Genomic DNA, 26,273 nt, shown 5'->3' with positions numbered 1-26,273 from the left:
TTGAAAAGACAACGTATAACAGCTTTTAGAGCTTTCAGTGATACAAATAGCCCACGGTGGCACGAGTGCCATAGGTTCACCATCACTTGCCTATAATGAAGTCTTGGTGAGTTTTCTAGCATTAGTAGATTAAATAGGATGGGAAATCAGCAAAGGAGCCAGAGGAGAGGAATCAGAAAAGTGTAATGAGTGAATGGCATAAAAGGCTTAGGAAGTGATAGTGGTTTACAGTGTTGAGATCTAGTTAGGTCATACCTCCTCTTCCACCTAATTCTTTCCTCACAGGTCTTAACTTTTTAATTATATTAGATTCCTTTGAATTCTTCCATATTGATCACTTTAAGGACATGTTATTCTAATTACCTGTTTGATTATCTTGTATTCCTTTATTATAGTATATGTTTCCATAAGGTTATGGAGCTTGGTGTTTTATTTAGCCCTGTACTCTGAATAAACTCTTAGCTTAATGTTCTGCAGCAAAAACACCTAAATAAATAATGGATTGACTGTATAAAGTATCACTCTAGATCCCAATGTGGAGTAATTTTTTTTATTGAAAGAGAAAATTCTGTAAGAAAATGCTTGCAGAATGTTTTTTTCTGTTTTTTCGGGTACCAGGGATCGAACTCAGGATCTTGCGCTTGGAAGGCAGGCGGTGGAACCACTGAACTAAATCCCCAACCCGCAGAATGTTTATAGGAAAATGTCTTGTAAAGAACTAAAATAAAAATCAGAATGTTTATGTGACCTTGTGCAGAAAAATAATAAATGTTAAACTGAAAGAAATTGACATTATATGGTGGGTTTTTTGGTTTTTTGGTTTTTGGGGGGTTTTTTGGTAATGGGGATCGAACTCGGGACCTTGTGGTTACGAGACAGGCACCGGAACCCCTGAGCTAAATCCCCGACCCGATCGTGGTTATTTTGAGGAGGGAAGGTAATGAAACTGCCAAAATATATAAGGATTTAACTTAAATTTTTTGGTTCTTTTTGGTTTTTTGAGACAGAGTCCTGCTATGTAGTGCAAGCTGGCCTTGAACTTAAAGTGATATTCCTGTCAGTCTCCTGAGTGTTAGGATTACAGATATGTGCCAGCACATCCAGCTAATTTTTGGTTCTTTTGTAACATGGAAACAAATGCGATGAATTTAGGAATCATTACACAACTTTTTTGTTTGTTTGGTACCAGGGATCAAACCCAGATCCTTGCACTTGCAAGGCAGGCATGGTGCCACTGAGCTAAATCCCCAGCCCAACATTTTTGTATTGTTGATGAAAGTGACCCAAGTCCATAAGAATTTGGAAAATAGAATATGTGTGGGGAATAATTCCTATCACCCCAGTGGTAACTACTAGTACCATTTGTGGTGTGCTGCTTTTCTGACTTCTGTATATGTTGCATTGCATATTTGCACATTTATTAAAGATCACATAGTTGTGCCTTTTATTAAAGCTATTGATTTTTCACTTTATTGAAATACATTGTGTGCAGAAAAGTGATCTTAAGGATATAGGCAGTTTTCATAAAGAAAACACCCTTGTGTAAAACAGCAACCATATGAGGAGGTAAACATTATTAGCACCCTGGAAACCACACCTAGCCATTCATTTTTATTGGTTTAGTGAGCATTTAGCTGTTTAATAGAATATGTGCATGGGGAAATTATTACAGAAAAGGAGAAATGGGTTGCAAAGAGAATATTGTTTTTGAGCTACCACTAGCATTGTAGTGCTAGTTGAGAGAAATGGGAAATGCAGGCAAATGGAATGTAAAAATTTATTTGTTCAAGTTCAATACAGGACAGTGGTAGAAAATAAGGCTGGAACCAGGTTATAAAGACCTTTTGTGCAAACCAAAGCAATGGAAGAGTATTGAAGTTACGTGGATCTGTTTTTTAAAGTATATTAAATTTATAGGATTAATTTAAACTGTATTTTTTTTTTGTTTGTAGGCACACAAGTCTCTGAATTTTGTTTCAACACTGCTCCAGATTACTATGTCAGAACAACTGGATTTACCTGTGAGACAGGCAGGCAAGTTTCTTGAATTATTTTTTTGAGTGCATGTAAAGGTACTGTTTAAAAGGTTTTTAAGTTGAATAGCAGAACTATCTTGGGATAGACTTAGCGATTTTTCTCCCAGAACCCATGTGCCTTCAGTGTTTACAACAAACAGCAAGTGTCTTGACATTTTGTGGCAGAATTTACTTTTTTTAATTTTTGCTTTTTCCCCCCCATTAAGTTTATTGGTACATTTTAGGTATAAAATACATTTATATACATCATTGGGATCTTGTACTATTGCATGAGTATCTTGGTTCTTTTTTTTTTTTTTTTTTGGTCCCTGGCATCGAACTTTTTTGCACTTGCAAGGCGGGCGACAGCACTACTGGGCTAAACCCCCAGCCCTTGTGACAGAATCTAGAGGGATAATTTCATATTTGACTTAGAAGGTACAAAGAGAAATTGATAGGTTTTTTTAAGATCCTATGTATTCTCAGTTTTCTTCCTGATGAGTGCCAAGATGCAGACCCTTGTTTGTACAGTTATTCTTTATTTATAGCTTTTGGCTGTTATTGTTTTGGTACCGGGGGTTGAACTTGGGAACTTGTGCTTGAGAGGAGAGCTAAACCCCGGGCCTTTGCTCTTATTGTTTCAATAATTTAGAAAGTACTCTTCTTTAGTTCTTGTTCAGTAAAATATTGAGCAATTCCCATAGCATCAAGTAAAGTCTGGAAAATGTCACACTACTTCTGAATATTATCTTGTTTTAGTCTGCAGGATAATGGAATTCATATTCTTAATTTCTTTCTACTTAATGGCAGATGTATTAATTTTATTATAGAAAATACAAAGTGACACTGGGTATGGTGGTGCACACATAGAATCCCAGAACTGTGAGCTTGAGGCCAGCCTGGGCTACATAGTGAGTTCAAGGCCAGCCTGAACTACCTAACTAGTGAGACCCTGTCTCAAATACATACATATGTACATATATACATACATACATGCATGCATAATTTAAAAAAATCTCTTGCTATTTTTCTCCTGATACCTAGTTATTGAACTTATTTTTTTTCTCATTCTACTTAATGTTGTATAGGAAACGTTTTTCTTTTCTTGACATAGTCTTCAAATTCTTTTTTTTTTTTTTTTTGGTACCGGGGATCGAACTCGGGTTCTTGTGTTTGTCTAGCAGGTGGCAAAACCGCTAAGCTAAATCCCCGGCCCTCAAATTCATATTTTAATGGCTAAAAAATTTATGATAATGTGCAATGAAACATTTCTCAATTGCTAAAAATAGAATTTAGTCTCAGCCTCTTTTAGGTCCCAGAACCTAAAATACTGCCTGGCATGATAATAGGTGTTCAGGAAATGAATGAATGTAAGTTGATTCATGATTTTTTTGAAAAGGTTTTTGTTTTTGGTACCAGGGATCAAACTCAGGACCTTGTGCTTGTGAGGCAGGTGAAGGCACCACTGAGCTAAATCCCCGGCCCTAAAAAGTTTTTATAATTAGCATAATAGGGGAACACTTTTACACCAATATAATGTAATACTTTTACTGGATCAAATTGTGTAGTAAATTTTTTTCATTTATAATTCAATAGGAAATAGTCAATTTAATTTTTCTTCTGAAATTTATATTTTCCCATTTTTAGATAAAAAGCTTACCCTTTATATCCCAAATTTTTACTAAGAAATTGAAAGTATTTGGCATTTTGGAGAGTTTTTAACACATTCTAGAGACTTAATTATGTGATAAATAAATTATATGGTACTAGAAAATTGTTTTAAGGGCTGGGGATTTAGCTCAGTGGCACTGCGTCTGCCTTGCAAGCTCAATGTCCTGAGTTCGATCCCCAGTATAAAAAAAAAGAAAGGAAGAAAATTGTTTTAATGTGTACAAAACTGGAAACGATTATGGAATGGAAGCTGGGGCTATGGCTTAGTGGTAGAACTCATACTTAGTATGTGTGTTGGTTATTTTTCTCTAGTTGCTGAGATAAAATACCTGACAGACACCCAAAGTTGAAGGGGGAAAGGTTTATTTGGCTTACAGTTCATAGAGGTTTCAGTCCATAATTTGCTGGCTCCAAGGTGGTATGGAGTGGCAGACAGGCCTTCCAGAGGAGAAATATTTCCTGGTGGCCAGAAGGTAACAAGCAACAAGAGAGTTTAACAGTGTCTCTCTGCCCCTTTTATTCAGACTCCTGGGAGTAGGATGGTGCCAAATCATTGTACTGGTTTAGTAATCACATGCCCTTAATACTTTAGATTCAACCACCTCATGAGGCTTTGGGGGACATCTGGACCCAAACCATAACTGCACGCAAGACTCTGGGTTTAATGGCCAAAAGCAGATGTGTGCATGCACACACACACAGACACACACATGCAAAAAAAATTATGGAATTGGTCAAATTTTAAAATATAAAATTTGAATTTTCAAATTATTGCACATCCTCGGAAGCTGAGTGTGATAGAGCCTAAGTTGCCTGAGGCTCCACAATCGTGAATCCATGTCACCTGCTGAAGGGTCATGAACTGTCTTTGAAAATTTTTTTTAGATTTTCAGCTATATAGATTTCCACTGTCTTTATTTCAGTCTTTCTATTTGTTGAGCATGTGCTATTACCTGTCACTATGCTAGGGCCTATGGAGTGATTAAGAAAGCAATCAAAAAATAAGTAAAATTATATTCTTGGAATAATAGAATGATACTTTCTAGTACATGGCAATATGGTATTTGCTAGAGTTTGGATGATTGGTTCATTAGAGCTCAAGCATTCTAGGGGTACAGACTAAATCATGAACTCTGGCAGTATAATTCTCAATTGTTGTTGTTTTTGGTACTGGGGATCCAACTCAGGACCTTGCATTTGCGGGGCAGGCAGTGTCACCACTGAGCTAAATCCCCAGCCCTAATTCTCAGTTCATGCTTTGTTGGAATGAAAAACTCAAAACAACTAATAAGTGTATATCCCAATGCTTTATTTCATTATGATGGAAATGGAAATTTACTATGATGGATTCACTATACTTAGGCTATAGCTCCACAGGTCTTCATTCTGTTTTAGAGACAAGGGATCAAAATTATGCATGATGGAGCACACCTGTAATCCCAGAACTCAGCAGGCTGAGGCAGGTTTGCTGCAAGTTCAAGGCCAGCCTGAAGTACATAGTGAATTCAAAGCCAGCCTGAATTGCATAGCAAGACCTGTCTTAAAAGAACCCCCACTAAAAACCAAAATTATGTAGTAGTATTAATCTGCCATATGTTAAAGTCATAGAGAGTTATCCTTTTTTTTGTTAGATGTAGTTTATCTTAAAACTTTTATTTATTATTATTATTATTATTTATTTTCCTGGTACCGGGAATCAAACTTAGGACCTTGCGCTTGCCAGGCAGGCACAGTACCACTGAGCTAAATCCCTGGCCGAGTTATTATTTTTTATTTGTTTGCTTTTTGGTTTTTTGAGATAGGGTCTCGCTGTGTAGTCCAGGCTGGTTTTGAACTCACGTGTAGCCCAACCTGGCTTCAAACTTGTGTCGATCCTCTTGCTGAGCCTCTGGAGTGCTGGGGTTATAGGCTTTGTGCTACCACGCCCATCTGAGTAATTTACAAATTTTGAACACAGCAGATTCTCCCATGAAACAACATTAATTTTAAGTGCTGTGTGATTGAAATACTTAGACTAGATGTAAGAACCTTTATAGTATTATTTTTCTATAATGAACATTTTTTATTACCTTTGTGAGATTAGTTGTAGAAATTGTTGGTATGAAATGGATTTATCTTTACGTTTTATTTATAAAACCATTTTGATAAAGTTAATTTAGCTTTCCTGTAAAAATCATAAGGCTAGGGGGGGCCAAGGATTTAGCTCAATGACACACCACACCTGCCTTGCAAGCGCAAGGTCCTGAGTTCAATCCCTGGTATGGAAAAAAGACAACAAAAAAACCCATAAGGCTGGGTGAAGTGGTATAGGCCTGTGATCCCAGCACTTCAGAGACTGAGGCAGGAGGATGGCTGTGAGTTTGAGGCCAGCCTGGGTTATATATCAAGACCTTTCTCAGATAAACAACAACAAAGAAAAAAGTTATGAATAAATATGGTACAAAAATCTTTTAATTTTTGTAGTATATTTTTCAGGGTTTTAAATTACATGTTTAGTGATTTTGTAGGTGATTGCCATAACAGTGTTAAATTTGTGTTTTGTCTAACTTGAAACAATTGAATGTAGTATTTTCTTTATAAAAGAAAGGCTTAGAAACCGTGATCTGAAAAAAATAGTTGAGATTTGAACACTTCAGGGACAATCACAGTATTTGCACAGTAAACATTCCTTTGTCAAACTGATTATATTTTAGGTGTTATCTATTTGAAAAATATGATAACACAGTATTGGCCTGATCGGGAAACAGCACCAGGGGATATATCTCCTTATACTATACCAGAGGAAGATCGACATTGCATTCGAGAAAATATTGTAGAAGCCATTATCCACTCTCCTGAGCTCATCAGGTATGTAGCTTTTTAAAGTTTATTGATTTTTTTTTTTTTTAGTTTATCCATTCTTGTAGGTAATTTTCTGATTTGTTTTGTTCACAGATGTGTATTTTTTATTTTTTCTGAATATACAAGCTTGTCATTTTTACAACAGAAAACCAATCCAACAAATGTAGTTATAGAAGAATGTCTTTTTGATTCATTTTCTTACTCATTTGAACTTAATGTTTGTAAAACCAGAAATATTAAAAACTATATATTTGTGAAATACACCGTGATTATGTAGAAGGTAAAGAAAACTAGGGCAGTGATGGCAAACGTTTTAGAGCTTTCAAACAGCCTGCTGGAGCACATGTACCACAGGTTCACCACCACTGCTCTAGGGAATGCCATTCATATACTTTATATTGTAGTTATATTAGCATTTATTGAGGTGCTAGGGCCTCACATGCTAGGTAAGAAAAGGTCTACCCTCCGCTGGGCTACACTCTTCCTCAGCCTTGGAAACTGTTATTTTTGTAGGATTTTGCAAGATTTTAAAAATAAGAATAGTTGATGTTAAGTGAAATTTGTTTTTTGATGATAAAATGAAAAAAACTTGTTATATATCTTTATCTGTTAAGATTCATTTATTTATTATTATTTTTATTTTTATTTTTGGTATGGGGGATGGAACTCAGGACCTTGCAAGGTGGGTGTGGTGCCACTGAGCTAAATTCCCGCCCCTATTATTTTTATTTTGGTGGTATTGGGGATGGAACCCAGGGTTCAACCAGACTACATTCCCAGCCCTTTTTTTTTAACATTTTGAGACAGAATTGCTAAATTGCTTGGGCTGGGCTGGAACTTGCCGTCTTTTGGCTGAACTCAGCCTCTCCAGAGTACTGGGGTTACAAGCATGTGCCACCATGCCCAGCTGGATTCTTTCAGATCAGTAGGAACAGGTTTGCTGAATGACTTGTATTCACTTACCTGCATTTTATGTACATCCACATTATTTGAAATTAGGTTTTCTGTAATCAGCCCATTTTCCATTGTATGTGTTAGCAAAATTTTGTGTAGGTGATACTGTATTTTTTTTTTTTTTTTTTTTTTGTACCGGGGATCGAACTCAGGGCCTCGCATTTACTTAACAGGCATTGCACCACTGAGCTACATCCCCAACCCTGATACTGTATTGCTTCCTACTTACTATTTAGTTTTGACTTTCAGGGTACAGCTTACTACATGTATTCATCACATCATCAAGCATGATTATCCGAGCCGCTGGACTGCCATTGTGGACAAGATTGGCTTTTATCTCCAGTCTGATAACAGTGCTTGTTGGCTAGGAATTCTCCTATGTCTTTACCAGCTTGTGAAAAATTATGAGTAAGTGTCTCTCCCAATTCCTTTAGAGTTTTGAGAAGTAGGAAAAGTTTGATGATTTAATCCAATTTGAACATGTAAAGTTACATTTAGCATAGATAATGAAATTAGTGAAGTATATATTGATTTTAATTAATATTTTCTTTTTTTGTCTTATTCTCAGTTTACAGTTTTCTCTATTGATTCCCACTAAGAAATTCCTTATGCCCTATTTCTTTTTTTTTGGTACTGGGACTTGAACTTAAGAGACGTGCGCTTGCCAGGCAGGCGCTGTGCCACTGAGCTACATTCCTGGCCCCATTATGCCCTATTTCTGTCTTTACTTATTCAAAAATTAAGTTATTTGTAAAGATAGATTCCTCAGTAGGTGCTGCTAATAGACCTTTGGATGAGCTTTTAAATTGAAAAAATGTGAAGATGATCAGTGAACATTGAGCATTAAGAGTTCTTTGTTCTTTCTGTGGATTTTTATCTTAATTTGAGTTCTTGATAAGTTTAAGAACCAACCTCTAATTTTTTTTTCAACCTCTAATTTTTAAAGAATATGTTGAATTTCATATTATTGAATCAATGTGTTTTGATGGATTCTTATTCACCAGTTTCATTCTTTGCATATTTGAGCAAATTATACCTTATGTAAGTGGTTAGTATTCATTAGAAAGATTAGGCCAAGGGATCATTTTAGACCGGAGTTTAAGGTTCATAAAGAAATAAAATCCTGGGGCCGAGGATTTAGCTCAGTGGTTTCACCACCTGCTGTGCAGGTGCAAGGACCCGAGTTCGATCCCAGGTACCAAAAAAAAAGAAAATAAATAAAATCTTGAAGTTGAGGTGTAGTACTAAGCTGTATGTTGAAGAGATTTTCTTTTAAGTGTGTGGTGACAGTAATGAAACTGGTACGGTACTTTAAAGTCTTGATATGGGAAAATTAGGAGGAAACCATAGACTTTTTTTGGTTGGTATTGGGGATCAAATCCAAGGGTCCTCTACCACTAAGCTACATTCCCAGGCCTTTTTTTTTTTTTTTTTTTTGGTACCGGGGATTGAACTTGGCACCTTGCGCTTTTGAGGCAGGCACCAGAACCACTGAACTAAATCCCCAGCCCCTGGCCTTTTTATTTTTTATTTTGAAACAAACAGTCTTACCAAGTTGCAAAGGTAGGACTCACTTGCAATCCTCCTTCCTCAGCCTCCCTGAGGAAGATTTTATACTGTGGTGGTGACTTTATTTCCAGTTCTAACAGCTACACAGATGCCATTGTGAGCCCTCTAATTCTGGGACTTGTAATTAACCTCCGTTCCCTTTTTTGGGGCCCATTTCAAAGTAGCTGATGAACTACTGCTGCTGTTCTTAGCAGGAGAGAAATATATCATTTACAGCATTGGTACTGGTGTTTTCTTGTGTTCCCACCAGCTACCCATCTTCATGCTAAGGAATGTTCCAGCTTTGCTCCAACCTCTGTCAGACTGCCAGTTGTTGTAGTTCTGGTAAGTGAGTGACTGAAATCAGAGAGAATAATAATAAGCTGTCAGTGTCACTGAGGAGGTTCAAGTCTGTTCTGTTCTATAATTACACAGACAGCACGCTAGGGCTTTCTAAGTGGGAGATACAGGAGATTGCTACAATACTGGAATTCCAGTTTTCAGCCAGCATTTGTGGAGCTCAATGGATCTGTGTGGACTGAAGCAGTTCTGAGCAAATTAATGAAGAAATTGGAATTTGGTGTCCTTCAGAGAATAGATCAAGAAATGCTTGTCTGTTGAAGGGGCATAGAAAAACTATTTGAAGAGGACAGTGTCATACCATACTGAGTGGTATAAACAAAGAACAGGTGGAAAAGAGCCGACATCTTAAATGGATAATAAGGAGATGAGTTAGTGATATGCATATTTTCTGATGAGAGGTTGTGGATAATAATTTGGACTAGTAAATTGGGACTGTTATAAAGAAGCTTTTGAATAACACAATGAGAAATTTGTGTGTGATCTTTTAGGTATTAGGAAGCTATTGGAGTTTGGGAGTATTTTATTTGTTTAAAAACAAAAAAAGTGGTGGAGCAGTACTTAAGAATTTCTTCTGAGTATGGTTCACCAGTTTGGCACATTGCAGTCTGTCATATTTTCATACTTTGAGGAATTTTCAGGCCTTGGGGATAGTAATATGTTTGGTTCTATAAATTATTTACACATTAGGTTAACTACTACTATTCAAGTCCCCGTCTGCTATTGAAAGTAGTGGGGAAGGTAGAAAAAATTCTAACAAAAAATAAGTATTGAAACCCTCTTATGATCACCTCGGATGGAGAAATGGAAAGAGCTGCACAATATAATTTTTTTTTTTTTTTTTTGGTACCGGGGATTGAACTTGGGACCTTGGGCTTGCGAGGCAGGCGTCGGAACCACTGAGCTAAATCCCTGGCCCTCCACAATGTAATTCTGACCTTTATTTTTAAAGGAAATTTTCTTGATATTAAAATTTGTATAGTCGTATTGGAGGTTGCAAATGGTTTGTTTTTTATAAATTGCTGTTTTATTGGCTTAAAAAAAGTATAGATAATCCTTTTTTTTTTTTTGAAAGAAAACATTTATTGAATCAAAATCAATACTTTCTTTTTAATATCTACAAGCCAACACTGAATTCACTTTATTCAAGAATGAACACAATGTACAAAAAAAGTATGCTTATATTATAAAAATATGTCAATTTTATCTCCTGGGTGCTGAGCAGAAGTCATTTTAAACAAAATCAAGGCCAACTTGTTCCCTATAATGAAACCTCTCCAATTTCCTAGCAGAAGTGAAAGCAGATGTAGAGCCCGCTGATGCTGCTGCCCCACTCACAGGTGGACACTGCCACCCCGGCTCTTAGGCACCACTTCCTGCCTGCACAGGAAGGCATAGATAATCCTTTTAAAATGTGGATTAGGTACAATTTCTTAGCATATTAAAATGATTTGTCAGTTAATTGTGTTAGTAGCCTTACCAGTCATTCTTAGTGTGAACATTCCTTGCTTCTTTTTGGTGCTAGGGATCGAACTTCGAGTTAAGTGTATTTTGGGAAATGCTTCCTCACTGAGCCACTTCCCTAGATCTGAATGTTTGTCTTTGCCTCCCTTTCATCTGTGTGTGTGTGTGTGTGTGTGTGTGTGTGTGCGCGTGTGTGTGTGTGCGCGCATGCATGCGCATTTGTAGTCACAGTCCTTGGGGATTGAACCCAGGGCTTTTGCACTGAGCTATATTCCCAGTCCTATTTATTTTGTAGAGTAAGGGTTTTGCTGAGTTGCTGAAGTAGGGCTTAAATTTGTGATCCTTCTGCCTTATCTTTTATTTTTGTTACCGGGGATTGAACTCGGGATCTTGTGCTTAGGAGGCAGGAGGTGGAACCACTGAACTAAATCCCCATCCGTTAGTATTTTTTATTTTTATTCTTGATAATTTATGTTGGTTCTCATCTCACCCCAGTAGGAAAAAAGAATTCTCCTTTTAGTATATGTGCTGCCAAAGCGAGCATAAGAATTCTGCTTTTAAAGAGAATCTACCTTTTTTTTTTTTTGGTACCAGGGGATTGAACTCGGGACCTTGTGCTTGCCAGGCAGGCAGTAAGAACCACTGAGCTAAATCCTTGGCCTTACCCTGTACCTTTTTAAAATGTACTTAGATGTTTAATCCTTAAATATATTTTCTGTTAAACTAAGATACCACTAAATAAAACTAGGATCTGCCTTGAAAGCCCATTTCAATCAGCTTAGAATAAACATCTGTTTCAAAAACGAAGTTGTGACTGTTATAACTTTGATTTCTATAACCAGTGATCTGTATTTGCAAATCTAGTGTCTGCCTGTTGACTCCTTAATATGGAAGCTGGAATTTATATAAATTTGATTTTTTTTTTTTAAACCAACAGACTTTTCACTAACACTGTTAATATGATAGGTAATATATACGTAGAAATGGGCTGGGGATTTAGGTCAGTGGTTTCGCCACCTGCTGCGCAAGCACAAGGACCCGAGTTCAATCCCCGGTACCAAAAAAAAAAACAAAACCAAAAAATATATATGTAGAAATGCCCCAAGTTAGCAGTTTTTTATCATGCTTGGAATAGAATGGAATTCAGAATTATTTTGGATTTTAGAAAGATAATAAGGTTTACATAATACATGTTGGTAACACTCCTATTGAATTTCATAGCAGTATCCAGTTGTTCAACACACAGCTACTAGTGAAATATTACTTGTATGTATGTTTTTGGGTTTTTTTGATACTGGGGATCCAACTCGGGTCCTTGAGCTTGCGCAGCAGGTGTCAAAACCACTGAGCTAAGTCCCCGGCCCATATGTATGTATTACTTTAAACTTTTTTTTTTCAGGCTTGTAGTGTGTGGCTAATCTCTCGCACTCCTCTGTTTTTTGGTTTTTGTTTTTTGGTTTTTGGTTGGGAGAGCTTCCCTCAGACCAGCACCTGTGATGATGTATGTATTTATTTTTTAGATAGGTTCTCACTATGTAGTTCAGGCTGGCTTGTGTAGCCCAGGATGCCCTTGAAAGGCAGTCCTGCGTCAGCCTCCCAAGTGCTGGGATTACAGGCATGCACCACCATACCTGGCTTATAATGCTTTTAGACATAAAATGTTCTCTTTTATAAATGCCTTTTCTGCCTTGATGCTTTTGGTATGTAAATTACTTAAAGATGGTAATATGTAATTGATTTTATTTATTCAACAGCTGCCACTGCTTATAAGCCAGATGATTGTAGCTCTGTATTTGTATCAGTATTCACAATTAAAGACTGCTTGGTTTAGCCGGGCATTGTGGCACAGTGCCTATAATCCCTGGACTCGGGAGGCTGACGCAGGAGGATCACCACAAATTTGAGGCCAGCCTGGGCTACATAAGTTCAAGGCCACCTAAACTGCAAAGTGAGACCTTCTGTCAAAAAAAAACCCTTTTTTTTTGGTACCGGAGATCGAACTTGGGACCTTGTGCTTTCGAGGCAGGCAACAGAACCACTGAGCTAGATCCCCAACCCCAAAAAACAAAACTTACTGCACAGTTCATTGGTTAAGAGGCCAGAACTGGATTCCAGCTGTGTAGGGTTCATAACCTACATGTGTATCACTGGGAAAATATTTAATTTCAGCGACACAGCTTCCTCAACTGTAAAAGTAAAAATACTGGTAAGAGCCTTGAACATTTATTGACATCGTAATAAATGTTCAATAAATATTAGCTATTCTGTAATTAGAGGATTTATTCAAGTTGCTTTGTTTGTGGATTTGCCCCAGAGCAGTTTTTATTTTCCCTGAGTTGATTTGAAAGTACTTATATTTGGACAGGTAGTTTTTTTGTTTTTTTATTTTTTGGTACCGAGGATCAAACTCAGGTCCTTGTGCTTGCACGGCAGGCGGCGAAACCACTGAGCTAAATCCCCAGCCACAGGTAGTTATTTTTATTTATTTTCAGTTTTGGGGATCGAACTCAGGACATTGAGCTTGCCAGGCAGGTGCAGCACCATTGAGCTACATCCCCAGCCCTAAGGTAGTTTTTATGTATATGTAAATGTGGAAATAAATTCTTACAGAATTAGTTTATATTCCTGCCCATAGGTATAAGAAACCAGAAGAGCGGAGTCCTTTGGTAGCGGCAATGCAACATTTTCTGCCAGTTCTAAAGGATCGTTTTATCCAGCTTCTTTCGGATCAGTCTGATCAGTCTGTTCTCATCCAGAAACAAATATTCAAGATCTTCTATGCTCTTGTTCAGGTAATTTTTTAAAAAGCAGATTTGATATATAAAAAGTCATTCTGCTCTCATTAAAAATTAAAGGCTAGGCATGGTGGTGCACACTTGTAATACCAGCTCTTGGGAGGCTAAGGCAGGAGGATATTCACGAGTTCAAGGCCAGCCTGAACTACATACTAAGACCCTGTCGCAAAAAAAAAAAAAAATTCAGCATAATTGAATAATAAACATTTGCAAATGTAGATAAAGTGGGTGATTTACTAGGAAAATAAGATGCTAGAATTCTAAGTCTCAACAGGCATACCTCCCTAAATACATAAATAGCCTTAAGTTGTAAATGGGCAATCTCAAGTTTTCTTAAACTGTTCAACAGAACAAAATTCATAAAATTTGCTTCTTTTTCTTTTTTAAGACAAGGTCATGCTGTATTGTCCAGACTGGTCTTGAAGTCATGGGCTCAATACAGAGCCCATTTCCATTTCAGACTCCATGAAGCTGGAACTGCACACCACTGTGCCCAGAAAAAATTAGTAAAATTTTCTTACCTCTTTCACCTTAAGTAATTGATGGGTCCAGCTGGGTTTTGCAGTGCATGCCTATAGCCTCAGCACTTAGGAAAATGAGGCAGAAAGATTGTTGAGACCAGCCTTTGCAACATAAGAAAACACCATCTAAAAAAAAAAAGAAAGGAAAAAAGTCATAAATTTAGTTTTTGTTTTGTTAGTTTGTTTGAGACAGGGTCTCACTAAGTAGTCCAGGCTAGCCTTGAATTCACTGTGTAGCCCAAGATGGCCTTGAACTCAGGACAATCCTCCTGCTTTAGCCTCCTGAGTGCTGGGATTACAGGTGTACAGTACCATGCCCAGCTCTAAATTTGGAAACTAGTTACTTGAGTACAATTAAAATCCAAAATGTACTCTGATACTCCACATATACATAAATTCTTTGTTTTATTTTATTTTATTTTATTTTTTGGGGGACCAGGGATCGAACTTGGGTCCTTGCGCTTGCGCAGCAGGCAGCAAAACCACTGAGTTAAATCCCCGGCCCCATATACATAAATTGTTCCAATAAATAGCAAAACCCATTCCTAAACTTGACATAGAAATACTAATTCTCTTGCCTGCCTCACAAGCCCAAGATCCTGAGTTCGATCCCTGGTACAAAAAAAAAAATACTAATTCTCTGAGCTTTACTGATAAACGGTAATACCCTGTAGTATTTCTATATATTGGTGAGGTTTTTTTTTTTTTTTTGGTACTGGGGATCAAACTTGGGTCCTTGTGCTTGCACAGCAGGTGGCGAAACCACTGAGCTAAACTCCCGACCCTCTATGTATTGTTCTTAATCTTTCTAGGATAAAAGGTTACCACTAAGGAAATGGTTTACTCTGTATTCTCAGTTGAATCTGTAATTTATAAAGCTGATTTTTAAAATTCAGATTCTGGTCCTTTTTGTACTGCAAAGCCATACAAAGAATTGTTTCATTGGCCGGCACCTTTAAATCATACCATTACCTTTAAAGTCTTAAGACATCCCCTAAATTTGGTAAGACTTTGCATATCTCTGCTAACTGTCTTCCTATTATCTGACTCTAGGGCAATATAATAATTCTGTTGGATCTTTCTTACATGATTCTTCTGTAAGTGATTTGAATAGAGTGTAACCCATGTCTTTTTCCTAAATGGTAGAATCACAGTTTTTAGATTACTCTTTTTTGAGAACTGTTATAGGATGACATAAATATTTATCTAAGTCTTTGTTTTGAGATTACCACATCCTGATATCAAAATACAGTCGTATCTCACTTGTGAAAATAGATGTCCTAAAATCCTAAATAGGATGTTGATTTTTTTCCCGTAAATTTGTTTATTGGTACATTTTAAGTATATAATACATTTACATTTATCATTGGCAACTTGTACCTTTATATAGTGTATCTTGGTAGGATATTGATTTTTTTTTTTTATCAGCCTGATAGTAGGATTTATCCCTGGATCAGCAGTAAAAGAAATATATTTTTATGATTAGCTCTTAGAGTACACTGAAAGAGAGACCTATAATGATAAAGCATTTGATAAAATTTGGTGTGATAAAGCATTTGTTAAAATTTAATAATCATTCCTGCTTTATGAAAAGAAAACAACTGTTAGAATCCTAGAATAGCAATTTCCTTAACTTGATTTAAAAAGAAAAAAAAGATGTTCACTAGTAATCTATGATAAATATTATACCTTAAGGTAAAAATAAGATATAATCCCAGTAAGTTGGTAACAATACAAGGATGCCAGTGGTCACTGTCATTGTTTAGTGATATAACTAACGAACCAGAGAAATCGGCCAGTGTACTAATATGGAAATAGGGATTGAATGAAATACTTTTGATAGATATTATGAAGAACAAAAAAAGTGATATTTAAAGATACTAATTCTTGATTTTTATTTAGTATACATTACCACTGGAGCTGATAAATCAACAGAACCTGACAGAATGGGTAGAAATTTTGAAGACTGTTGTGAATAGGGATGTTCCTAATGTAAGTTTCTATGTGTTCTTTTATATTACAAAATTTGAATATTTCAAAAAATTTTTTCCAAGTGGTTGTAGCATTGTTCTCACTGGAGTTTCAGTTGTTCTGAACTCTCACTTGTATTCTCATTCTTAACTTGACAGTATTGTCATGTCTTAGGTTGCTGTGTAAGCTCATTCATTTCGTAGTTGTGTGGTAGTCTTGGTTTATTAATGAGTGTTTAAGCTCTAGGTAAATTTTAGCTATATGAATAATATTGAAATGAATAGTGATATATATACCCTAGTGCATTTATGGATTTCTTTTGTGCGTGTGGTTTTTTTTTTTTAATCCCATTCTTCCCCAAGCCCCCTCACCTCCTTATGTACAGAAGCTTTGTTACCATTTTTCCTTCTACTGAAACTAGATCTCTAAAGTGAGCTCTCTTACGGCCTTTAAAAATTCTGGTTTTTACTAACCTATTCCTGTCATGGTCATGATGTTATTTTGATCTTGTCTAAAATGTTTGTTTTAAGCGTTTATAAGTAGTGAGGCAGTGCGGCTGCCTCTTAAATTTAAGTAAAGGTCAGTACTTTCCCAAGTTTAACTTTTTATAAAAGAAAAGACCAACATTAAAGTGTGTGCACATTTTCATTCTGTTCTCACTTCGTGCTGTTCCTCCTAGATTGTATTATCTCTTACTGACATTAAATAAATGTCTCTTTAAAGGAAACACTTCAAGTTGAAGAAGATGATAGACCTGAATTACCATGGTGGAAGTGTAAGAAGTGGGCTTTACATATTTTAGCCAGGCTTTTTGAAAGGTAAGTCCTTTTCATATATGTTGATTTACATTTAGTTCTTTCTTTTTTCTTTCTTTTTTTTTTTTTGTTACTGGGGATCGAACTCGGGACCTTACACTGGTGAGGCAGGCAGCAGAACCACTGAGCTAAATCCCTGGCCCAAAGAAGTTTTGTTTTTGGTGTTTTTTTTGTTTGTTTTTTGTTTTTGGTACCAGGATCGAACTCGGGTCCTTGCACTTGGACAGCAGGCGGCAAAACCACTCAGCTAAATCCCCGGCCCTTACATTTAGTTTTTAAAGTTTCTGCTCTTATAAGCCCAAGTACGAAATACTATAAGGAAATAATGGGCATTTTAATGTTTTATTAGATATGGAAGCCCTGGCAATGTTTCCAAGGAGTATAATGAATTTGCTGAAGTATTTCTGAAGGCATTTGCTGTTGGTGTCCAACAAGTAAGTCTACAATAGTTTTTCTAAGTACAAGTGTGTTACTTTAGGGTTAATAATGTCTGTCTTAATTCTAGTTTCTTTTTCATCTAAAGAGTGCATGTTTGAACCCTTTACCAGTTCTCAAACATTTTTGGTCTCAAAACTTTATAATTCTTAAGGGTCTCACTGTATAGTCCAGGCTGGCCTTGAAACGCATATGGAGCCCAGGCTGGCCTTGAACTTGAGGCCTGATTCTGGGCCTCCTGCCTGAGCCTCCTGAGTGCTGGGATTACAGATGTGTATCATTCCGCCTGGTTTATGACTTAAATCTTTGAAGACCTCAGCAGGCTTTCATTTAACTAAGTAATACTTAGCAAATTAGATGTGAAAAACAAAATTTAACAGTTAAATAGGCCATGGTGGTAAATGCCTGTAGCCCCAGTTGCTTGGGCAGTTAAAGAACAGAGATCACTTGAGCCAGGGAATTTGTGGCCAGCCTGGGCAACATAGTAAGGACACTTCCCCTGCCCCATCTCAAAAACAAAAAACAAAAGGGCTGTGGATTTAGCTCAGTGGTTCTGCTGTGTAAGGACCGGAGTTCGATCCCTGGTACCAAAAACAATAATTGCATATTAACAGAAAACTTGAGGAGGGGGGCAAAAATAACTTTTCCAGAATGAAACATTTTAGAAAAAGGAGTTACCACTGTTGACTAGCTTGATAAAAAGCATTTGGATACTTATTATCTGGTTCTATATTCAGTCTTTTAGTTATTATATTAAAAATAAGAAATGACATATTGTATACCTAAAATGTACCAATAAAATTAATAAAAAATAAATTAAAAATAAGAAAATGCGGCCATGTGTGGTGGCACACACAGGAGACTGAGGCAGGAGGATTGCCACAAGTTTGAGGCCATCCTGGGATACATAGTGAGTTCAAGGCAAACCTGGACTACATGCCGAGACTTTGTCTCAAACCACCACCACCACCACCAACCCCCCCAAAAAAAGAAAACATGGACTCAACAGGTATAATGTTGTAAAAGGGATGAGTGTTTTTTTGTTTTTGGTACCGAGGATCGAACTCGGGACCTTGCGCTTGCAAGATAGGTGGTGGAACCACTGAGCTAAATCCCTGGCCCAGGGATGAGTGTTTTAATAGACTCTCCAGATAATTACGGGATTTTGTGCAAGTGTTCTGAGGATTGAATTTAGTGGCACTTTATTACGGAGCTATACTCCTAGCCTTTTGTTTTGTTTTTTGAGATGGGGTCTCACTATGTAGTACAGGCTGTTCTTAAACTTTTTTTTTTAGTACTAGGAATCGAACTCGGGACCTTGCGCTTATGAGTCAGGTGCCAGAACCACTGAGCTAAATCCCCTGCCCTGGTACAGACTGTTCTTGAGCTCACTGTGTGGCCAAGGCTGGCCTCATGCTTACAGTGATCCTCCTGGCTCAGCCTCCTGAGTGCTGGGATTACAGGCATGTGCTACCACATCCAGCTGTGTACTACTAGCCTTTTTTATTTTGACACAACATTGTCTAGGCTGGCCTTGAATTTGGGACCCTCCTGAGTAGCTGGGGTTACAGATGTCCGCTGCTGCGCCTAGCTGGAAATTCTTTATTATTTGACAGTGGCAGTGTTTTAAAAGTTAGTTGTTTTTTTTTTTTTTTTTTTTTGTACCAGGGATTGAACTTGGATCCTTGCACTTGTGTAGCAGGCTGCAAAACCACTGAGCTAAATCCCCAGCCCATTAAAAGTTCATTTTGTTTGGGGCCGGGGATTTAGCTCAGTGGTTTCGTGGCCTGTTGTGCAAACGCAAGGACCTGAGTTTGATCCCCAGTACCAAAAAAAAAAAAAGTTTTGTTTGTTTGTTTGTTTTGGTGCCAGGGATCAAACTCAAGACCTTTTGCTTTCGATTAGAGGCAGCAGGTACTGCACCAGTAGGCTAAATTCCTGGACCTAAGGTGTGGTGGGGCACACCTATAAATTCAGTACAGTATTTGGGAGTCTGAAGTCAGAGTGTAACAAATTGAAGGACATTCTGGGCAATTTAGAGAGACTTTGTCTCAAAAAAAGAAAACAAAACAATTAATTACAGTGTGCAACTTGAAACTAACAGAACACCTTTACATTCTGTTACATTATAACTCATTGGTACATATCACACTTTGAGTCTTGTATTTATATACATTTATACATGATTTTGTAATATCCTGGACCTGGCATTTTGAAAATGTTGGTTCATTGTATTGATGCAAAAGTATGTTTCAGTATTAGAAAACTAGCTAGGCATGGTACCACATACCTGTAATCCCAGCACTCTGGAGGCTGAGGCAAAAGGATTGCTGCAATTTTGAGGCCAGCCTGGGCTACCTAGTGAGTTTAAGGCAAGCTTGAACTACGTAATGAGACACTGTCTCCAAAAAAAAAAAGGAATGCTATCAAGCTAATGGTGGTGGATCCAAACTTTCTAGAACTCTTACTTTTTGCTTGAAAGCTTGAATTTTAATACAGTAACATGTTGTCACCTATTTTCCTTGAGGTAATAGGTTTATTTCTAGAAAAATACCTGCCATGTGCACACGTCTAAATACCTATAATTGACCCTTAGGTCTTTGAAATATAAAATAGTTTTTCATGGAATAAGTGACTTTTTAAGCTTGCAAGCCAGTCTCACAAGTGCTTTCCTTCCATTTGTTGTACTTTGATGTTTAGCATATAGACTCTGTACTTCTTGTTTAGTAATTTAATAGTTACTTCTTTTTTTTTTTTTTTGGTTTATTTAGGACATTTTTAAGGAAAACTTGCTCTACAAGTTTGTGATTTAGCGCCCCTCCCTTGATTCATGTTAGACATCAAGGAGTTTTAGTACCATTGATGCAAATGTCAAAACCCTAACTCTGAACTTCAAAGGGGTTAAAAAAGTTGCCTGGAATCCCAGTACTCAGGAGACTGAGAAAACAGGATCATGAGTTAGAGCCTAGCCTGGGCTATATAGTGAGTTCGAGACCAGCCTGGACTAGGGGATGAGACTGTCTTAAAAAGAAAACCATTTAAAAAGGTAAATAACATCTTGATGTTATTATGAAATAGCTTTGACATAGTAGGACTTCTGAAAGGTCTGGGGGATCACCAGAGGCCTATGGTTTAAACACTGAAAATCAACATTCTAAAACATCAAGTGGGTGAGGTTTTCCTAGAAGCTGACCAATAGGACAAGGCACTCTCAGACTACCAAAAAATTGTGGTGGTTACTTTGTAGAAATGAGTATCAAAATGTTTTTATTGGCTTGTAAGTGGTTAGAATTTCTATTTAAGTTTTAATCAAACTTTTTTTCCCCCTAAAGGTTTTATTGAAGGTGTTATATCAGTATAAGGAGAAGCAATATATGGCTCCTCGAGTTTTACAGCAAACATTAAATTACATTAATCAAGGAGTTTCCCATGCCCTTACTTGGAAGAATCTGAAGCCTCACATACAAGTAATAATTTTCTATATAAAATGATTTTCTTATAAATAATAGAATAACATTAATTGCCATAAAGGTTTAACTGTTGTGTTTTGTTGAGTGTGTTAGCTTAGTTTTGGTGATTTTTTTTGATAGTAGCAAAAAAAGGAGTTGCAATATTTTTACAAAGTTATAGGAGGTAGTTTATGAATATTCAGCTTGATTTTAGTCTAAAGCTGTTACCTTCAGTCTTACTATTGCACTATAATTAGATGACATTTAGTCATGTAGTTTGTAATAAGCAAAGAATTTTATTTTGCCAGATTGGTTTTTAGAATAATGGGCTTATAATTTATTACAGAAAAGGTAAGACCTTGTAGTTGATCTGGGAATCCTTTAAACGTATTACTTAAATTTGTTACTAAGTTTTAAAATAAATGTAATAGAGTTATTTTTAGTACTTAAAGAAGATTTAACAGTTAAATTCAGATTTAAAAATTGAAGGCTGGGGATTTAGCTCAGTGGCTCTGGTGCCTGGCTCACAAGTGCAAGGTCCCAAGTTCGATCCCTGGTACCAAAAAAAGAAAATAATGATAAGATAAAAAATTGAAGGCTTGGGCCGGGGATTTAGCTCAGTGGTTCCACCGCCTACCTCGCAAGCGCCGGGTCGGGTCGTGAGTTCAATCCCTGATAACAAAAAAAAAAAATTAAAAGCTTAACTTTTCTTAACTTTTGAATTGCAGGGCATTATCCAAGATGTTATTTTTCCATTGATGTGCTATACAGATGCTGATGAGGAACTTTGGCAAGAAGACCCTTATGAATATATACGCATGAAGTTTGGTAAGGAAGTTTTAGAGACAAAATGTCCATAGTTAAGATCAGAGCAGGGCTGAGGGTTTGGCTCAGTGGTTCCGCTGCCTGCCTTGCAAGCGCAGGGTCCTGAGTTCGATCCCTGGTACCAAAAAAAAAGATCAGATTGGTGTATGTAGCCAACCTAAAGGATTTTAAGACCTTATCGCTTCTCGGCCTTTTGGCTAAGATCAAGTGCAGGATTTTAAGACCTCATCTTTAGTTTAGTAGAAGGCTGCCTTTGTTGTTGAATGTAAGTTATCTCTTGTTAGACCTTTTTGAGGCTACAGTATTCATTAATGATGGCATTTTATAACAATCTTCATTTTTTAGCAGACACAATAATAGTGTTAGTAGTTCTGATAATTGGATATGCTTCAGACATATGCCAAAGCTTAGTGATGATTTCACTTTAACATGAGGGCCTAAACTATACTTTTCGATCCCATGGTAGTTATATGTGTGAGAACTGCAAAGATGCATACGGGAAGCTGAGTCACTTGGGTCCCTGCATGAAACAAAGAACTGTGGTCTGGCTAATGTTGAGCATTAGTCTTTCCTACCACAATATTCTGTGCTTTTTTGTAGTTTGTACTTTTGTCATCCAATTGTGAAAATTCTCACACTGGTAGTGTCTTTAGTGAAAGAATATTATTAGGAAAATTTGGTTGATTAACATTTAATTTGTACAGAAAAGATTGAATTAGGATCTTGCAAAATTATCTACAGATTGGGGTTCATTTTCATATTAACTATGCGATTTAGCAATTTTTTTATCTATAGATCAGGTAAAGCTTTATTAAATGGTAAACACTTTTAACAGTGCAGAAATAGAAGGTTCAAAAACAAATACATTCAAAAGATCTGCTGTTCAAATAGTATTTTTTCAAAACCAGGTGGAGGAGTATGATAAAATTCACTGAACTGGCAATCCAAAATTGCGCTGTCATCAACATAAACAACTGGATACACTGTCCCTCGTATGCCTGATGGTGGACAATGCATGTTTTTTCCATTCAAATATACATTTAATTCTACATGGTCATGTGTAATACCCGCCATATCTCCCTCCTGTGGAAGGCTATTCGCTAGTAGCCTATTTTTCTCTTCGTTGTTGTGATACAGGGCTCCATCGTTTCTCATCACAAGACTATGCATGTCTTGGCCAAGAGGAATCTGATTGAGGTTAACCTGAGTTGCAACACCAATACCCCAGATTCCTGTGGATTGGATTTTGAATGCAAAATAGCTTTTGTTTTGATGCAAAGGTGCATTGGCTAAACAACCTCCTGTTCCACATATTCTTCTTCTGTTTTTTACAATGACAACATCTGTTGCCATGTGCTGCGTGTCCAGCTGCATGGCTGGCATCTCCTGAGGAATGTGGCCGGTCCTGCCATCCCTGCAGCATCGCAGGCAGCATAACACTGAAGCTCCCATGGCTCAAAGACCACCACTCAGCCGCCACCACAGCTGGGCCTGTACCTTGGCGACACCGCCCCCCACCACTTCACCCTGCCTCGCCTCCCACCCCCAAGATTTAGCAAATTTTTGTGTTTTTTTTTTTGTACCAGGGATTGAACTCGGGACCTTGCGCTTGTGCAGCAGGCACTGGAACCACTGAGCTAAATCCCGGGCTAGCAAATTTTTAAATGCCCCTTTTTTACAGAGCATAATTTGTAATTAGACATGAAGAAAATGTTTTACAAAGAAATTAAAATTACTGTTTTCTGTCTTAACTTTAAATTTGTTCTCTAGATGTCTTTGAAGATTTCATTTCTCCAACCACTGCTGCCCAGACACTTTTGTTTACAGCCTGTAGTAAGAGGAAAGAGGTAAGTTATTTAATGAGCAGGTAGTTCTTGATATATTATTTAAAATTTGTTCAGATATACACTTAGTTGTAAATGTTCTTCATGTGAGTCATTTTGTTTTTGTTAGCTTTTTAAGGAATGTTAGAATCTTCAATAAAGTGTTACTGATCTTTTAATTTAGGTATTGCAGAAGACTATGGGATTTTGTTACCAGATTCTTACAGAACCAAATGCTGATCCTCGAAAAAAAGATGGAGCCTTGCATATGATTGGCTCTTTAGCTGAAATACTTCTGAAGGTATTTCTTCTTTTGTAAATATGTGCATGCATTTAACAGTTTTATTGAAATACAATATGCATACAGTGCAAAACACGCACACATACTTTTTTTTTTGGTACTGGGGATGGAACTCAGGTCCTTGCACTTCCAAGGCAGGTGGTGGAACCACTGAGCTGAATCACTGGCCCAACACACACACTTTTTGAGACAGGTCTATGTAGTTGAGGATGGCCTTGAACTCACTCTGTACCCCAGTCTGCCTGGAACTTGCTGCGATCCTCCTGCCTCAGCCTCTCAAGTGCTGGGATTACAATTATGTGCCACCATACCTGGCAGTTTGCCCATTTAGTGTTCAACACAATGTTTTTGTATTCAGAGTTGTACAACCACCAAACCTATCTAATTGGAAAATATTTTCATCACCCCAAAAAGAAACTCTGGACACATTAGCAGTCACTGGTCCCAAACCTCCCAGCCCTTGGTCACTTATAATCTGCATTTGTTTTCCGGTGTATTTGGACCTTAAAATGGTGTGAAAGCTGGGTGTGGTAGTACACACCTGTAATCCGGAGGCTAGAGCAGGAGAATCTCTGAGAGTTTGTGGCCAGCCTAGGCTACATAGCAAGACCTTGGCTCAAAATGCCCCCTTGAAATGAATGAATGAATGAATGGTACAAGCCTGTCATGGTGGGACACACCTGAAATTCTAGCACTCTGAGAGGCTGAGGCAGGAAGATAGCAAGTTGGACCACAGCCTGGGGGTCTTAGTGAGACCTTGTCTCAAAAATTACAAAGGGTTGGGGCCGGGGATTTAGCTCACTGGTTCTGCCACCTGCCTTGCACGTGCAAGGACCCAAGTTTGATTCCCCAGTACCAAAAAAAAAGAAATTACAAAAGGTGGGGTATATAGCTCAGTTGAAGGCCCTGAATTCAGTCCCCACTGTGTGTGTGGGGTACATTACAATATTTGGTCTTTTCTGAGTGGGTTCTTTGTAGTTTACTGTTCTCAAGGTTTATCATGTCATAGCATGTCAATATTTACCCGCAATTCTGGTACTGGGGATTGGACCCAGAGCCTTCCTACCTAGCTTCATCCCCAGCTCCGTCATTTTTTTGAGACAGGATCTTGTTAAGTTGTGCAAGCTGTGCTTGAATTTTCAATTCTTCTGCCTCGCCTCCCAGGTTTGCTTATTTTTATTACCAAATAATATTAAGTTGATATACCACATTTTACTTCTCCACTCATCAGTTCATGGACTATTTGCTTTCTACTTTTTGGCCATTATGAACAATGCTCTTGTGGGCTGGGGATTGCCGGGGATTTAGCTCAGTGGTTCCGCTGCCTGCCTCACAAGCTCAAGGTCCCGAGTTCAATCCCCAGTACCAAAAAAACAATGCTCTTGTTCTTACAACTTTCTGAAGTAGTTCTAGAAATTCTCTTTCATGAAAGTTTTTAGTTACATTATTGTTGCTGCCTTCAAAACATTTACCTTTCATTGTCACTTTGACTTTGTGGAAGAGCCAGAATTTGCATAGTGCAAAATACAGTGAAGAAGGTAGTTAAGGACCAACTGTAATGCTTTTACAAGGCTGTCTTTCCACTGGGTGGTACTTAGCATTTAAAATATTTATTTCCTTCCTTCCTTCCTTTTTTTTGTACCGGGAATTGAACTTGGGATCTTGTGCTTGTGGGGCAGGCGTCGGAACCACTGAGCTAAATCCCTGGCCCAGTTTTTCACTTTTTAATCTCCTTTTACCCAGGTTATCTTAATGCTAACATCTCTAATAGGCCTGGCACAACTATCAAATCCAGGAAGGCATAACAACTACAATGTGGCAAAATAGATTTGATCAGGTACCAAAAAGGGACATCAGTGAGAACTTGTGAAATTTGAAAAAAGTCTATAGATTTTAGTATATCGATATTAATTTCCTGGATTTAATAGCTGTTTCTCTAGTGTTTTGTGGTTTTTTTTGCCTGTTAGTGCTGGGGATCAAACTGAGGACCCTGTGCTTGCAAGGCGCAGCACCACTGAGCTAAATCTCTGGCCCCTATTTAGCTCAGTGGTTCTGCCACCTGCCTTGAAAGCGCAAGGTCCCAAGTTCAATCCCCGGTACCAAAAAAAAAAAAAGCCTCTAAAATCTTTACAAGAGGTTTTTCAATATTAATTATTCATAAGAAAAAAATTAATAAGTTAAGGAGTAAAAGTAACTATACTTCAACCAGGTGTGGTGGTGTAAGCCTATAATCCCAGCCCCTCGGGATTGACACATGAGGATCTCAAGTTCAAGTCTAGTTTGGGCAATTTAGCTAGGCTCTGTTTCAAAAAGGGATGAGGATAGGCTGGGGATTTAGCTCAGTGGTGCTGGGGCTGCCTTGCAAGTGCAAAGTCCTGGGTTCAATCTCCAGTACTGAAAAATAAAATTAACCACATTTCCATTAATCAGACACCATTTCTATTTAAATTTGGTATAATTATTATCTAATCAAGTAATTTGAAAA

The 26,273-nt window shown here is 37.5% G+C and overlaps 2 protein-coding genes and 1 pseudogene across 4 annotated transcripts in view; 1 reads left to right on the top strand and 2 right to left on the bottom strand.

The window, feature by feature from the left end:
* Ipo7 (importin 7) overlaps window positions 1-26,273 on the top strand; it is a 60,083-nt gene that overhangs the window by 12,807 nt on the left and 21,003 nt on the right. The window contains exons 2-12 of the mRNA XM_004851403.4: window positions 1,953-2,034; window positions 6,380-6,533; window positions 7,731-7,889; window positions 13,489-13,645; window positions 16,072-16,161; window positions 16,864-16,958; window positions 17,305-17,389; window positions 20,723-20,857; window positions 21,568-21,667; window positions 23,435-23,511; window positions 23,672-23,788. Of these exons, the coding sequence (XP_004851460.1) occupies window positions 1,953-2,034; window positions 6,380-6,533; window positions 7,731-7,889; window positions 13,489-13,645; window positions 16,072-16,161; window positions 16,864-16,958; window positions 17,305-17,389; window positions 20,723-20,857; window positions 21,568-21,667; window positions 23,435-23,511; window positions 23,672-23,788 (1,251 nt within the window). The remainder of the gene's footprint in view (window positions 1-1,952; window positions 2,035-6,379; window positions 6,534-7,730; window positions 7,890-13,488; window positions 13,646-16,071; window positions 16,162-16,863; window positions 16,959-17,304; window positions 17,390-20,722; window positions 20,858-21,567; window positions 21,668-23,434; window positions 23,512-23,671; window positions 23,789-26,273) is intronic.
* Window positions 7,888-26,273, bottom strand: part of LOC106009942 (uncharacterized) — a 132,164-nt gene continuing 113,778 nt past the window's right edge. For all 3 annotated transcript variants that reach the window (XM_087211707.1, XM_087211705.1, XM_087211706.1), the window contains 2 exons: window positions 14,170-14,295; window positions 7,888-9,386 (listed from right to left, as the gene is read on the bottom strand). In XM_087211707.1, coding sequence (XP_087067833.1) covers window positions 14,180-14,295 — 116 coding nt within the window. In that variant the 3' untranslated portion in view covers window positions 7,888-9,386; window positions 14,170-14,179. The remainder of the gene's footprint in view (window positions 9,387-14,169; window positions 14,296-26,273) is intronic.
* On the bottom strand, window positions 22,445-23,446 carry LOC101701729 (SPRY domain-containing protein 7 pseudogene; annotated as a pseudogene).

The sequence above is a fragment of the Heterocephalus glaber genome, unplaced genomic scaffold (assembly GCF_053883595.1).
Source record: "Heterocephalus glaber isolate CG9 unplaced genomic scaffold, H.glaber_assembly_v1.0 deba00001428, whole genome shotgun sequence".
In the NCBI taxonomy this organism is placed as follows: Eukaryota; Metazoa; Chordata; class Mammalia; order Rodentia; family Bathyergidae; genus Heterocephalus; species Heterocephalus glaber.
The sequence above is the reverse complement of the archived record's forward strand: the minus strand, read 5'-3'. Positions and strand labels throughout refer to the sequence as shown.